The sequence below is a fragment of the Antechinus flavipes genome, chromosome 1, assembly GCF_016432865.1.
Source record: "Antechinus flavipes isolate AdamAnt ecotype Samford, QLD, Australia chromosome 1, AdamAnt_v2, whole genome shotgun sequence".
In the NCBI taxonomy this organism is placed as follows: Eukaryota; Metazoa; Chordata; class Mammalia; order Dasyuromorphia; family Dasyuridae; genus Antechinus; species Antechinus flavipes.
The window spans coordinates 719,531-735,479 of NC_067398.1; the positions used below are offsets into that span (position 1 = coordinate 719,531).

General features: G+C 49.5%; 1 protein-coding gene and 1 long non-coding RNA gene across 2 annotated transcripts in view; one reads left to right on the forward strand and one right to left on the reverse strand.

Moving 5' to 3' along the window:
* Window positions 1–15,949, reverse strand: part of LOC127549275 (probable acyl-CoA dehydrogenase 6) — a 34,800-nt gene that overhangs the window by 239 nt on the left and 18,612 nt on the right. Inside the window, exons 5-8 of the mRNA XM_051977142.1 lie at window positions 11,748–11,915; window positions 9,777–9,950; window positions 8,731–8,892; window positions 7,943–8,093 (exon numbers count right to left, since the gene is read on the reverse strand). Of these exons, the coding sequence (XP_051833102.1) occupies window positions 7,943–8,093; window positions 8,731–8,892; window positions 9,777–9,950; window positions 11,748–11,915 (655 nt within the window). The remainder of the gene's footprint in view (window positions 1–7,942; window positions 8,094–8,730; window positions 8,893–9,776; window positions 9,951–11,747; window positions 11,916–15,949) is intronic.
* On the forward strand, window positions 350–7,035 carry LOC127549300 (uncharacterized). Its single transcript, XR_007950550.1, has 2 exons — window positions 350–6,163; window positions 6,750–7,035. It is a non-coding gene; the product is annotated as an uncharacterized LOC127549300 (long non-coding RNA).

The window sequence follows — 15,949 nt, forward strand, 5'->3', positions numbered from 1 at the left end:
AAGGAGGGGACAGGGGCGTCAGGTCAGGAGGGGCTTCTCTGGGCCAGCCGGGGCCACGCCAACCCAGACGGGCCATTTTTAAACAGAAACCTACTCTTAACACGCTTTTTAATTTTGGAATTCCCAATTCTCTCTGGCCCCTTCCTTGCCCTGTGAAGCTGCGCAGAGCGCCCCACGCCAGCCATTTCACCCACGAGCGCCCTGCACCCAGTCCATCCTCCCACATGCTTTGCGTCGTGATCCTTCTGAACTCTGGATCTCTGTGGCTCAGAAGAGCCAGGCCCAAAGCGCGTTTCGCAGCTCCTGCAGGGAGACACGGATCTCCCATGAGGGTCCCGGGGCCTCTGACCTGACCGTCCCCTGCTCGCAGCATCCCAGGGTCTCTTTAATCTCCTTTTGGGCCCCACTGACGCGCCCTCCGCTGTTTCAGCCCCGAACAGAGCCACGGTTCCGTTGGACCCGGCTTCAGGAGGCGGTCTCTGCGGCCGGGGGCGAGTGTCACGTGGCCAGCTCTCAGGTGTTGGCTGCCTCAGCTGGAGTTGAGGGGGCTGGTGGAATATGGAGGGTCCGAAGGGCTTTGGGTCTGGGGCTCCCCTGGGGGAGGGCACAAAGTCTGCCCCCAAAGCTGTGTTTGGTATTGGGAAGCCACCTCCAGCCGTGAGTGAAGCCCCTGCCTGGGAGCATGGGTGGTCCTGCTGTCCAGCCTGAGAGGACCTGAATTCACCTGGCCCAGAGGAGGGAAGGAGCTGCCCCTGCTAGTGTCTGGTAGTCGATGGGGCCAGGGGAAGGCCCAGAGACAATGGCCATTTCACTGACACTGCCTCAGTTTCCTCGTCTGTAAAATGGGAATATCAATCCCTGTCTGCCAGGGCTATCATGAGAATCACATGAGTAACTGTACAGTTATTGTAAACCTTAAAGTGCTCCGTAAATTCTGGCCGTTATTTTTGTCACTGTTAGATTCTGGGTTGGGGAGGATGCAAGGGGTAGGAGACACACACATATACATAAATGTGCATATTTGGGGAGGATCCAAGAGGACCTGGGGGGGCTGTCGTAGACACCTCTTGGGGCTTGAGCAGAATAGAATCCGTGGCAACATAATTCCCTGAAACGCTGGTTTCCCAGCTTCTGTGAGGGTGATTCAAACCCTGCATCCCGGGGTGGGGTATGGGCCGAGTGTGATGGGTTTGGAGTCAGGATTCTTGGGCTTCTAGTAGGACAATGCTGAGCAAACCTCAGTTTCCCCATATGTAGACTGGGGGAGGCCTTGTTAGCACCATATGAGAAAAGTATCCTGTGAGCACAAAGTGCCCTCTAAAGGCAGGGTATTCGTGATTTATTTTTAAAATAGTTTTTCTTTTCAATTATGTGCAAAGTCAATGGTCTTAGAAATTTTTTTTTTTTTTTTTTTTGCTGTGGCAATTGGGGTTAAGTGACTTGCCCAGGGGTCATACAACTAGTTAGTGGTAAGTGTCTGAAGCCAGATTTGAACTCGAGTCCTCCTGGCTTCAGGGCTGGTGCTCTATCCACTGCACTGCTTATTTTGAGTTCCAAATTTTCCCCTCTGTCTCCCTTTCTTCCTCCCTAAGATGATAAGCAATATGATGTATGTTGTACATGTGCAGTCATGTGAATCGTTTCCATTAGAGATGTTATGAAAGAAGAAACAGACTGTAAATCAGAGAAGAAAGTGGAAATCGTGGGTTCTGCCTTCAGACCCCGCCGGTTCTTTCTCTGAAGTGAACGACATTTTCCATCACGAGTTCTTCAGAATTATTCTAAGTCATCATGTTGCTGAGAAGAGCGACGTCATTCCCTGGCGATCATTACACAATGTTGCCATGACTTGTACAGTGTCCTCCTGGCACTGATGGGAATCCCATCAATTTCCAATTTTTTTGCCACTATAGAAAGAACTGCTGTAAATAAATATGTAAATATCTATTGATTTTTACAAACAAGTCATTTCCTCCCTTTTAAAAATCTCTTTGGGATACAGATGTAGCCGTGGTATTGCTGGCTCAAAGGACATCCATAATTTGATGACCCTTTGGGCGGAATCCAAATTGCTCTTCAAAATGGTTGGGTCAGTTCCCAGCTCCACCACAGTTAGTGTCCCAATTTTCCGTATCTTCTCCAGCATTTATCATTTCCCTTTTCTGTCATATGAATCAATCTGATAGAGGTGAGATGGTGCCTCAGAGTTGTTTTCAGATGCATTAGTTAGAATATATTTTTTTGGGTATGACCATAGATAACTGATTTCTTCCTTTGAAAACTGCCTGTTCAAAACAATTCTGATTCAAAGGAAAAGTACAAGAAATTTATAGTAGCTCTTTTTGTGGTGCCTAAGAATCGTAAATCAGAGGGGTGCCCATTAACTGGGGAATGGCTGAGTAAGCTGTGATACATGATTGCAATGGAATATTACACTAAAGGAAATAAGCTGAATAATTTCAGAAAAACCTGCAAAGATTTACATGAGCTGACTCAGAATGAAGTAAGCAGAACCAGGAGAACTTTGTACACAGTGACTGCAGCTTATTATCCACCACCAGAGAAAAAACTGATATTTGAAGATTGAAGCATACTATTTCTTTTACTTGTTCACTTTTTCCTTTGTTCAAATCTTCTTGTACAAAATTATTAATATGGAAATGTTCAAGGGTTAATGTTGAAAAATTTTCCATGCATATGTTTTGAATATAAAAAGCTTTTTAAAAATGTGGAAATATTTTCTATTTTACTGGGGGGTTTTCTTCCTAAAACTAGCTTCTAGTTTTATTTATTAGCACAGTAATTTTCATATTTTCAATTTTATTCTTACCTTTGGTTTTCAAGATTTCCAATTTGGTGCTTAATTGGGAGTTTTGTTCTTTTGCTAGGTTTTTGGTTGTTGTCGTTGCATGCCCAATTTATTGATTTACTCTTTCTCTATTTTATTGATGTAAGGGTTTTCTCCTAAGTATTGCTTTGGCTGCATCCCATAAATTTTGGTGTATTGTCCTGTTGTCATTGTCTTTGATGAAATTATGATCTGTGATCTGTTCTTTGATTCTTATTTTTTAGGATTAGATTATTTTGTTTTCAATTAAATTTTCGTTTTTGTTTCCACTGCCCTTTTTTCAAAGTAATTGATTTTTTTTTTTTGCATTATGACCTAAAAAGAATGCATTTAACATTTCTGCCTTTGTATATTTAATTGTGAAGTCCTAATATTTGGTCAATTTTAGTGTAAGTCCATTACCACTGAGACAAGGGAGTATTCTTTTTCATTCCCAGTCATTTCTTCTCCAGTGGTCCATCATAGAAAACTTGTCTAAAATTCTTTTCACCTTCTTTACTTCTATCTTGTTTATTTTGTGGTCATATTTATCTAGTTCTTAGAGGGAAAGTTGAGGCCCCCCTTGAGTTCAAAATTTATGGGATGCAGCCAAAGCAATACTTAGGAGAAAACCCTTACATCAATAAAATAGAGAAAGAGTAAATCCCTGTAACTTAACTTTTCCTTTAAGAATTTGGATGCTTTACCACCTGGTATATATCTATTTAGTATTGATATTAATTCATTGTCTATAGTTCCTTTTAGTAAGATGTAGTTTCCTTAACTCTTTTAATTAGATTTATTTTTGCTTTTGCTTTGTCTGAGGTCATGATTGCTACTACTTTTTTTTTTTTTTTCAGTATTTTACTATTACTTTGTGTCATTAGCTTCCACTTGTCCAGTTCTAATTTAAAAAAAAAAATATTTTCTTCATTTAGTTTTTTTTAACCTTTCCCATTTGGCCAATTCTACTTTTTAAGGAATTGGGGTTGTTTTAGTACATTTTTGTGCATTTTTCCTATTCCTTGTGCTTCTTTTATCAAGGTTTTCATGATTCTTTTGTATCAGCTTCATTTGTTTTCCCGATTTTTCTTTTGCTCCTCTTACTTGGTTTTTTAAATAATTTTTTACTTATTTGAGAAGTTCTTTTTGGACCTGAATTGAATTCACATTTTTCTGTGAGATTTTGAATATAGGTATTTTGATATCGTCCTCTTCTGAGTTTGTGCTTGATCTTCCCTGTCACCATAATATCCTTCTATGGTCAGGTTCTTTTTCCCCCTCATCTTTTCCAGCCTCTGTTGTTCAGCTCTGCTCCCATGTGGAAGAGGAGCTGTCCTAAGCTTCTTGGACCTTGGATTGCTGTTCCCAGCTGTCTGTCAGAGATGAACAAGTACCACAGAGGGACCCTTCACCTGGTGCTATGGAAAGGGGGCCTGTCAGCTGACCTACTATTGCATTGGTGCTATGGAAAAGATTTTGAGGAGGCCTGGAGTTGTACTGGGACCTTGGCACAGGACCCTGGTGATGTGCAGGGATTGGGGAGAGGACTGGTCAGGGTCAGTGAGAAGAGGGAGCGGCCCACCTTGGGCTGCATCGGGGCAGTGGGGCCTTGGTCACTCACCTGAGCTGAGGTTTGGGGCCTCCTGCCAGCTTGCTGATGCAAGACATGCTGCTGACTTGCCTGGGCACTACCAGTCCCAGACTCCCTTTTTACCCAAGTGAGACAGACAACCCAACAGCCCACCAACTCGACCTGGGCTGGAAAAAAGAGTGGGTTACAACAGAAATGATTGAACAGCCACCGCCGCCCCTCGCTCCTGTATTGCCACCTTCTTTACTGTTGGGTCACTTCTTGTTGTTTGGCCATTCGGTCCTTTCTGACCCTTCACGACCTCCTGGCCCACAGCAGGCCAGGCCCTTCTGCCCTCTACAATCTGTCTGAGCTCCTGCCCGCAGGGACTCACTCTGCCCATCTCCTCCTCTGCTGTCTCTTCCTTTTGCCTTCAATCTTTGCCAGCATCAGAGTTCTGCCTTCCCAATATGTGGCCTTTTCATTTCAGTTTCACTTCAGTGTCTGGCCTTCCAGTGAGCAGCCTGATTTAACTTCTGCACGTATTAACTGACTCGATCTTCCTGCTGCCCAGGGGACTCTCAGAAGTCTTCTCCAGCACCAGTCTGTGAGGGTCCCTTCTGTGGCTCAGCTGTTCTTACAGTCCAACTCTCCCAGTCATACGCTGCTACTGAAAAGGCCTATATGGATCTTGGGGGGCAAGGCAACTCTGCTTTTTTAGCCTGCCATCCAGATTTGCTGTGGTTTCCTTGCAAGGGGCGATGGTCACAGTCACCATCCGCAGTGATCTTTGAGCCTAAGTCTGACACTGCTTCCTTTTCTTTTCCCTTTCTGTGCTATCAGGTGCCAAGATCTTTGTTTTTGTTAAGCTTCAAGTCAGCTTTTCTGCCATCAGAGTGGTGTCGCCTGTGTTTCAGAGATTATTGGGATCTCCCCTGGCAACTGCAGTTAGATTCATCCAGCCGATGTTATAGATGCATTCATGGGTGGATTTGAGATTGTGGCTACAAAAAGTAATCATTAAAGGCCTGGGAGGTGTTTCATGGAGCGCCCCAGGATGCCTCGTTGGGCCTGTTATTGAAATTGTTTATAGTGGCTTGGACAAAGGTACAGCTGGGATGCAGATCAAGTTTTCAGTTGACACAGAACTGCAGGATAGCTAATGTTCTGTGTGGCAAAGTCAGCGTCTGAGAAAGATCTCGAAGACTTGAACTTTGGACCAGATTGAGTAAGGTGAACTGAAGCAGGGACACAGGTTACAAGGATGGCAGGTGGGTTTTGATAATTTTTGATAGCCTTTCTTCTGACAGAGATCTGGGTTCTAAATCTGTGGAGTAACATGGTGTCCCACCAGAGGGAGGATGCGTTTGGATCCTGCCTTCGGGGAGACTCTGAGTCTTGGGACAAGCAGGTGATAGCTAATGGTCCTCAGCCCCAGGCAGAATATGTAGACTTTGTTCTTTGCTCTGTGAGTCACGTTGAGGAAGGACATCAACATCTTGGAGGCCATCCAGTGTCTCCTGGGTCCAAACTGGCATATTGTGATTTATTGGTAGGCGTTCACATTGCCCTGGGGAGTCAAGGTAGGGAGGGCTCCCAAGTTCTTTGCCCTTTACGACCAACCTCTTTGGCCTGGAAAAGGGAAGATTCGAGGACATAGGCCCAGAACCAGGAGCAGTGGGGAGTGGGGAAGGGGAGAGTCGTGAAGATGGAGCCTGAGCTCTCTGACTGTCCGAAGAATTCTCTGCCAAGAACTGCCCAAGGTAGGATAATTTGCCCAGGAGGAGGAGGACTTTCCCCCATCACAGGGTTTAAAGCAAGATTTTAAAGTCAGTTGTTGGGGACAACAAACATTTCATGAATGGGTTGAGCCATTTGGCCATTGAGGTCTCTCACCAGTGCAGTATTTCCGAGTTTGTCATTTTCCTGTTTTCACTGAATGGTCCAAGTAGTCTTTTTGTGAGCTTGATTCCGAAGAGAAAAGAGCTCGTTTTCCCCATTAGATAGAATGCTAGTGCTCAGGTGTCATTAAGGCCATGGGGAACACAGGGAATCATCTAATTCTGTACGTTTTGGGTGTGTTGGTTGGTTCTGATATGAATGGAAATTTTACTTTAGCAGGACTTTTCTGCACTAATGATGTAAATACTATTGCATTATGTAATTACAAAAATAGCTTATACAACGCTGGGATCATTCATCCTTTGGATGTCTGATAGAGTTCACTTCAGCATCTCTCTAGATCTTATGATGTTGTTTTTATTTGTGTGTAATGTGGCAATTCAATAATGAGCTGTTCAGGTTTTTTCCAATATTATTTTGAGTGATATTTTTGTTTTTGTCAATTAGTTTGTTTTTATAGATGTGCATCCGTTATAAAATAGGATTTATTTTTGACATTTGGTGGCCTGTAATGTTCCTTCACAATTTCTTCACTGAGAGAACGGAACCAGGAGAACATTGTACACAGTACCAGCCATATTGTGGTGAAGAACCGGGAATGACTTGACTATTCTCAGCAATCCAGTGATCCAAGACAACCCCAAAGGATTCATGATGAAAAATGTTATCTGCCTCCAGAGAAAATCTGGAATCGAGTCGGAATGCAGATCGAAATAGACTATTTTTCACCTTATTTTTCTTCTTTGGATCTGCGTTTTCTTTTATAACATGACTAATATGTTTTGCATGCCTGTACATACATACCCTTTGTCAGACTACACACTGTCTCAGGAGGTGGGAGTAGGGAGAGGGAGAAAATTAGGAAATCCACATTTTAAAAAACGAATATTAAAAATTGTTTTTACCTGAAATGGGAAAAATAAAATATTCCAAAAAAATATTTTAAAATAATTTTGTTACTATTCACAGTGAATTCTTTCATATCATTACAATTTTTGTGCAGTTTGGTTTTTCTCTCTTCATTTTGACTAATTTAGTTAATTAGCCATTGAGTTTTATGGTCTTGAAAAAATGAGGCAGCCAGCAACACCTAATTTCGGCTCTTGCCCCTGACATGCTGACTGTGTGATCCTGGTTGTGTCATTTTACCTTTGAACGCCCCAGCAATGCTCTAGGAAGATAATGATGGTGTGGGTCCTAACTTGCATTGAGGAGAATTTCCTAGACAGTGGAATTTCGGATTTATTCCAGTCCCTTAAATGAATGAATGAATGAACGAATAAGCTTGCTCTCCCTGCCCCTTTTCAGTTCTGTTCACTTCTTTACCGATCTTTTCTAAGACCCCCTCGAAGCCTTCCCTTGTTGAGATCTGGGCTCAGTTCCCTGTCTCCCTTGGAACTGAGGGTCTCCGGAAAATAAGTTTGCAAGGACGGCAGCTGTTTTCTCCAGCGCTAGGCTGCGTTCTCGCTGCCACGTTCTCCTGGGAAGTGCCTTTCTGCCTTAACGGGTTCCCTGCTTTTGGCCTTGCAAGGACATCGAGACCCCGGGAGGGCCCCGGCTCCCCCTCCCATCGCTTAACTCGGAAGGCTGGGACGGCAGACAAAGGGAGGGAAGCTCCTGTCCGGCGGAGCCAGGCTCACCTGAAGAGTCTGCTGACCAAGGCTTGGTGGGTGTACCCCACGCCCCCCCAGTACTGGAGACAGCTGTCCGTCACCTCCCGCGAAAGACGCCCGGCCTTCAGCTTAGCCATGGACACGAGCTTGGTGGCGTCGCGGCCCCGCATGTACTGGGCTGGAGACGAGAGCGTCGGGTGAGCACTGAGAGCTGCCCCGAGGGAACCTGGGAGAGCCCCGGGGGAGCCTGGGAAAGCCGCCCCGAGGGAGCCTGGGAGAGTAGCTCTGGGAGTGCCTGGGAGAGAAGCCCCGGGGGAGCCTGGGAGAGCAGCTCTGGGAGTGCCTGGGAGAGCCGGGGTGGGGTGGGGGGGGGAGAGCCTGGAGAAACCGCCCCGGGGGAGCCTGGGAGAGCTGCCCGGGGGGTGCCTAGGAGAGACGCCCCAAGGGAGCCTGGGGGAGCCGCCCCGGGGGTGCCTGGGAGAGCAGCTCCGGGGGTGCCTGGGAGAGCAGCTCCGGGGGAGCCTGGGAGAGACGCCCCAAGGGAGCCTGGGGGAGCCGCCCCGGGGGAGCCTGGGAGAGCAGCTCTGGGAGTGCCTGGGAGAGAAGCCCCAAGGGAGCCTGGGGGAGCCGCCCCGGGGGAGCCTGGGAGAGCAGCTCTGGGAGTGCCTGGGAGAGAAGCCCCAAGGGAGCCTGGGGGAGCCGCCCCGGGGGTGCCTGGGAGAGCAGCTCCGGGGGTGCCTGGAGGAGCCGCCCCGGGGGAGCTGCCCTGGGAGAGCCACAGACCCCGAGCCCTCCCTTCCCTCCCAGCCGCTCACCCACGGTCCGGTAGAGCAGGGAGCGCAGCAGCTCCAGCTCGGTGGCCAGCTCGGCCAGGCGGAAGTGCACGACCTGGCTGTCCAGGAGCCGCTTGTTGAAGAGCACGCGGCCCCGGGCGTACTCGATGGTCTGCTGGATGATGTTGGTCAGCGGGCTCAGCACTGAGGGACAGAGAGAGGGGCGTGGGGGCTTCCAGGCGGCGGCTGCTGGCCCTCCCCACCTCGGGGGCCGCTGGCCACAGGCAGTGACAGAGCCCGAACAAACCCGGGCTCTGGCCCCGGCCCGGGAGTCCCCACAGCCTGCCGAGAACCACGGCAGTCTCAGCTGAGCTCTCTGCCCCGCTGTGGAAAGATGGCCCAGAACCAAAAGACCAGGGCCATTAAATCAAGCTGCCTGGTAGTGAGCGGGAATGCGAGGATGGAAGGGCCCTGTAGATGCCCTGAGAAGGGCAGGCGGCTCAAGCCGAGCAAGCCCCGAGTCTCCCCGCAACTGGCAACGGTGCGGACTGCTCGGATGGCCTCCAACTCTCCTGCCTTCCTTCAATGACCAAACGAAATTCTCGTTGGGAAAAAGCACTTAGCCGGGGCCTGGCGCGCAGTGGGGAGGGACCACGCGCGTTTACTACGCGGCAGGAACTACCATGTTTACTACGCGGCAGGAACTACCGACACCCCCCCCCTTCTGTATGCTCCAGTTTGGACGGCCCCCCATCCCCTAGCGCTGATCCAGAAGCCGTGCTCTTACATGCTGTGGAACACGCGGGGACTTATAAAAGTCTCTGTGGACCAGAGGTGGGCGCGCAGGGGCACGGCCCCGCCCTCCCGCAGGGGCACGGCCCCGCCCTCCCGCAGGGGCACGGCCCCGCCCTCCCGCAGGGACACGGGCCCGCCCTCCCGCAGGGACACGGGCCCGCCCTCCCGCACGGAGCCGGCGCATCCCCTTGCTCCTGCCCCCATGGCCGGCGCCGAGACTCGTGCTGTGGCGTGCCCAGCGTGGGCGAGTCCCAGGGGGCAGGAGGCCCCTCCTGCTGCCCGCGGGCACTTACCCAGGGCTGAGGAGGACAGCCGCTCCTCCTGGAACTGCAGCAAATGGTAGCGGAAGCCCTGGCCTTCCTCGCCAATGAGGAACTTCCTGGGCACTCGGACGTCTTCGAAGAAGACCTGCACGGTGTCCGAGGCCCACATGCCCAGCTTCTCGATCTTCTTGGAAACGTGAATACCTGCGTAGGGCAGAGACCCTGTGAGCGGGGCACGAGCCCCAGGGCCAGCCCGGGGCCTGGTATCTGCTCTTCCCTCCTTGGCACTAGAGGCAGGGCTCCAGCACAAGGACCCGGGCCCTTCCGGGATGGCACCTGCACAGCCTGGCAGGGCAGCTCGAGCCCCTCCGAATCCGGTGCTGGAGACTCTGCCCCCTGACTCTCACTGGCTGTGGGACCGGAGGGAGAGGGTCGGCGGGGATGGCAGCATCTTAGCACAGGAGCAGGTGTTTGGGGGTGGCAAGGAGGGCCCTGCAGAGGCGGGGGCTGGTCAGTGATGGGGGTGGGGCGTGGGGCCCTCTCTCCTTGGAGCCTCTTCCAGGCTCATAAGTCCAACTCAGAGGCTTGGGGGTGGGGGGGTCCAAAGCCTGCCTCGGAGGGCAGCAGCTATCTCCAGAGCAGCCGACTTCTGACCCCCCCAGGGCAGCCAACCCTGCTGGGGGCAGGGTCTGCCAACGTGGGCGTGGCTTCAGCTCCTTGGGACAAGGGAGTCCTCCCTGAAACCCTGCTCCATTCTGCAGGCTCCCTCTCTGAACAGGGTGCACGGCTGCTCTTGGACTGTTCATTGACCCTGTCGTCTCTGCTTGTTCACTCTGCACCTGCTGGGGGGCCTTCTCGGCCTGGACAAGCCTGCCCCCTGCTCTCAGACCTCTCCTCACTGAGCCCAGCCTCTGCTGCCTGCCCCAGCAGTCCTCCCCAAGGGTTCTGTAACCGGGCCTCTTCCCGTCCTTTCTCGAACTCGAGCCAACACCGGCCTCGAGCACAACAGTCTCCCAGCCCCAGACACTCTCCTGGGCATCTCCATGTCTGGAAGTCTCCCCCTCTCCCCTCCGCCCCCGGCTCCCCAATGAAACCCCGGCCTTCTGCAGGCAGCCCTTCCCGAGGCCTTCCTGCCTGCGCTGGTGAGCTCGGACCCACCCGGTGGGCTCTGTCCATCAGAGGCAAAACGCCTCTCTTTGTATCCCCAGCACTTAGCACATTGGTCCTTTAGTCGTTGCATGAGGACTCTTCCTGACCCCATTTGGGATTTTCTTGGCAGAGATCCTCCTCCAGCCTTTTACAGATGAGGAAACTGAGGCAAGCAGGATGAAGTGCCTTGCCCAGGCTCACGTGGCTAGGAAGTGTCTGGGGCTGATTTGGAAGGCAGGAACTCCTAACTCCAGGATTCACGTAGCTGCCCGTTCCGGCACATCGGAGCTGCTTGTTAAGTGTTCATTGGCCAACTCAGCCACGGCTAGACTCACATAATGCTGCTCCATTCTCCCCCACCCCCCACTCCCCACTCCCCACAAGCTGCTTATCTGAACTCTGAGAGCAGAGGCCTAGAGGGGGCCAGTCACAGCCGGCCACGGTACCTCTCCTGGACCACGGCCCCCTCACCATGGGGCCCCTCACAAGGCCGCGTCCTGACCCGCGGCCCTCACAAGGCCGGCGTCCTGACCCGCGGCGCCCTCACAAGGCCGGCGTCCTGACCCGCGGCCCCCTCACAAGGCCGGCGTCCTGACCCGCGGCGCCCTCACAAGGCCCGCGTCCTGACCCGCGGCCCCTCACAAGGCCGGCGTCCTGACCCGCGGCCCCCTCACAAGGCCGGCGTCCTGACCCGCGGCCCCCTCACAAGGCCGGCGTCCTGACCCGCGGCGCCCTCACAAGGCCGCGTCCTGACCCGCGGCCCCTCACAAGGCCGGCGTTCTGACTCACGGCCCCATCTACAGCCCCAGGCGCTTCTGGGGCCCTCCAGCAGGCCAAAGTGCCGCATCTTACCAGCCAGGTTCATGGGCAAACAAAAGAGAGACTTGTTGAGGTGGGCAGGCCCTGCGCTGGTGTTGGCCAGCAGACACATCCAGTCAGCCTGGCTCCCAGAGGTGGTCCACATCTTGCTGCCGTTGATGATGTAGTCGCCCCCTTGGGGCACAGCCTTTGTCTTGATATCTGTTGGCAAAAGAGGAAGGAGGAAGATGATGGCTTTGAACAATTACTCCAGGAAGGGTGGGGGTGAGGTTGTGGTCCAAGAGGCACCTGGGAAGCTGTGGGATCGGCGCAGTTACAGGGATGCTCTAGCCTTTGTCTTGCTAAGTTCTGGGAGGACAAAGACAATGGAGAGTGGGTTACACTCTTCCACAAACTTCATTACATCTAGACCAGTGCTCTCCCGGACTGAGCTCCCGAGAAGGGCAGGGAGCGCCAAGATCCCACGACTGGCCAGAGCCAAGTGGGAGGGACTGTGCCCCACCCCTGCCGGCCCTCCAACATCCCCCCTCCTCTTTGTGGCCATCCTTTGTGGGGGGGGGGCGAGATCCAGTAGGTCCCGCTGTGGCTGATCAGGACACCAGCTCAGAAGGTTCTCCCCCAGATCAGGCACAAATGGTCCATGTTGGGCACAGCGCCTTCCCCAACGTGGGCATGCCGGGCTGGACGACCTCCGCACCGAGAGACCCGAGAGTCCTTGGTCCCTGCTCCTGAGAGTTCTCCCCAAAGAGTCCACCAGGCAAGTGCGCATGTGGCCAGCTCCTGGGGCCTGGGCTTTGTGTCAGCTCATCTCAAGGAAGACCTCAGGGTCCGATCCCTTGTCCTGCAGCTGATCCTTGGAGTCTTCCTGAGATAATTCACGTGGAGCCGGAAGCTGTCCAGGCTTTACCAGCACACAAGGTCAGCACAGTGGCTCTGTTCATTAGTTAGGGAGGCAGTCTCACATTTCCCTCCCGCAGCTGAGAGCCTACCAGCCACTGAGCTAGCTATCTTCCTTGTGAAGAGCCCAGGCAAGTAAGCGAACTGCACAGAACGTGGTATTTCTCCTTTGGCTGGATTGGATCGATGGTTGGATGGGGCAGCGCTGCTTGGTGCAGAACTGTTATTTCTAGTTTGTTAGACCCAAATTAGCACAAGAGGCAGAGAATCATCCATGGTCTTGCATCTCAGAGCCCTGGAGGCTGCCCTGAGGGCTCAATCATCTGTGAACAAAGTCATGTACCCAAGGCACCTTATCTCCACCATTATGCAACATTGCACTAGAAACATAGGCTTTAGCAATGAGAAAAGGAAATGAGAATCAGCAATGAGGAAATGAAACAATCACTCTTTGCAGATGATTTGATGATGTACTTAGAGAATCATCCAAAAAACCACTGGAAACAATTCACAACTTTAGCAAAGTTGCAGGACATAAAATAAACACAAATCATCAGCATTTCTATATATTACTGACAAAGCCCAGCAGCAACAGATGGAGAAATTCCATTTAAAATAACCTTAGATAAAATAAAACACTGGGGGGTCTATTTGCCAAGACAGTCCCAAGAACTCTAGGAACACAATTACGAAGTCCCGTACCAACTCTCCCTCTTCTTTGGTCTTGGCGCGTGGTCTTTTCATGTTAGATAATTGGCCATCAGTGTGGTAGCTGGTTTTAATACCATCCTCATTGAAGGCATCTAGGCCTCCCGTACCCCAACCCAGACTAGTGCCCTGCCCCGGACCCTAACCCTAACTCTAAATTCCAAAATTCCGGACTAACCCCGACCCAACATTCTCCCAGTCAGACTTCAGCGACTCCTGTGACGTCAGAGCCAAAGGAGCCCCAGCATTTAAAGCCTGGTCCCAACCTGAGTTGGCAGCCTCAATCTACATTACTCACTTTCACACGAATTGGAGCCTTCTCCCGGCGCCTCCTTTCCAGCACCCCCTTCCTGGCTCAGGCTTCTTGCCCTGACGGTTTCCTGGGCTTGGGATTTACAGCCTTCTCATTTCTGCCATGCAGAATCCCGAATTTCCAAAGCAAAGCCTGAGTACCATGCATCTCATCCATGAAACTCTGCTCGGGAGGGCCTCCCCCCAGAGGCAGCATACAAGAGTGGAGAGAAAGCCCCGAGTTCAAATTCCACCTCTGACAGACACTCCCTCTTGTCCCTGGACAATACTCCAGGCTGAGTGCCAACCTGCAGGAGGTGATGGCGTTTCCTCACTGGGAGCCATCATGTGAATGAAGTCACAGACCTGGTCCCATCTACCCCTCATCTCTCACCTTCTCCGGCTCCTGGAAAGTGCCCACTCCCATCCTGTCTTCTGCAAGCCACCTTTCTGGGTCTCCCTCAATCCTAGTGCCTCCTGTCCGTACATTGTTGTTTGCCTCTCTCTCCCCTGGTCGACGGTCTGCTCCCTCCTGCAGGGTGGTGATTAATATTGGCCTTTTTAGGTACCCCTAGCAATTATCCCAGTTCTGGCACATGATGGGTGCTTAATCAATGGTGACTCACCACTCCCTATCCAGACCTAACACACACACTGCCCTCAGCTGAAGATTAAGCTCCTTGAGAAAAATCTTCTATATCCAGGGTGCCTAGTAGATTGCTTCCATTTTTGGAGCTCATCTTGCAAAAATCTACACGTCTGTTGTATTGTGCTTATTTTTCTTTTAAATGCTTGTGTAGCTCACTCATGGCTGTCCACATCTTCTCCCCAGGACTCTAGGACACTTCTGAGGAGTTGTTGCCATCAGGGTGTTTCCACCACCCTACACCCAACTTTATTATTTATTATTAGCTGCACCCAACTTTAATTTAATCAACTAACATCAATCAAACCTTACTAAGGAATACTGGCTTCAAAGCTCTAGAAAGAATGGGATTAAAGGGTCTCTAGTTTTCTGTGATCACACTATCATTTCTGCTTCTTCTTCCATTGATCTTTGCCCTCAACCCAGTTTTCAATCCCAGTCTGTAGTGAGAATAGTTTGTTCGTAAACAGTGATATTCTGCTCCCACCTCCCAACTCCACCAGATAAGCTTTTTCCTTACTTCTTTCTAAGTTATGCCTTTAGATGCAGCCGGAGTGATACTCAGGGAAAATTTTATATCTCTAATTATTTACATCAATAAAACAGAAAAAAGGCAGATCAATGAGTTGAGTATGCAAATACAAAAAAAAAAAAACTAGAAAAAGAACAAATTTTAAACTCCCAATTAAACACCAAATTAGAAATCCTGAAAAATCAAAGGAGAGATTAATAAAATTGAAATCAAGAAAATCATTGAACTAACAAATAAAACCAGAAGCTGGTTTTATGGGGGAAAACTCAATAAAATAAATAAACCTTTGTTTAATTTGATTTTTAGAAGGAAAGAAAGAAACCAGTTATCAAAAATGAAAGTGATGAACTCACCATCAATGAAAAGGAAATTAAGACAATTGTTAGGACTATTTTATCCAGTTATATGCCAACAAATTTAGCAATCTAAATGAAATGGATGAATATCTACAAACTATAAATAGTGCAGATTAACAGAAAAAGAAATAAATTACCCAATTTTAGAAAAAAGAAATTGAGCAATTCATCAGTGACTACCTAGGAAAACAATCCCCAGGATTAAATGGATTCACCAGCAAATTATGCCAAATTTTAGAGAAGAATTAATCTCAAAACTATAATGGTCCAAAGAAAATCTTTTTTAATACTAGTGATGAGATTACAGCAAGATACTACAAGGATCAATACTTTGCTCAGGTAGAATTTATACCAGAAATGTAAGACTAGTTCAATATTAGGAAAAATATTATCATATTTGGCCATATCAATAACAAAACCAACAGTAATCATATGATTATCTCAATATGCAAGAAAAGCCTTTGACAAAATATAGCACCAATTCCTATTAAACAACATTAGAGAGAATAGGAATAAATGGAGCTTTCCTTAAAATATAAAGTAGCATCTATCTAAAGCCATCAGCAATCATTATATGTAATGAGAAGAAGCTAAAAGCATTCCTAATAAAATCAGGGGTGAAACAAGAGTGTTATTCAATATTGTATTAGAAATGTTAGTGCTAGCAATCAGAGAAGAAAAATAAAGGAATTAAAATAGTCAATGAGGAAACAAAATGATCACTGTAGATGATATGATGCTACAATTACTAAAAATATATTTGAAATTATTTAAAATTTTAGCAAAGTTGAAGGATACAAAACAA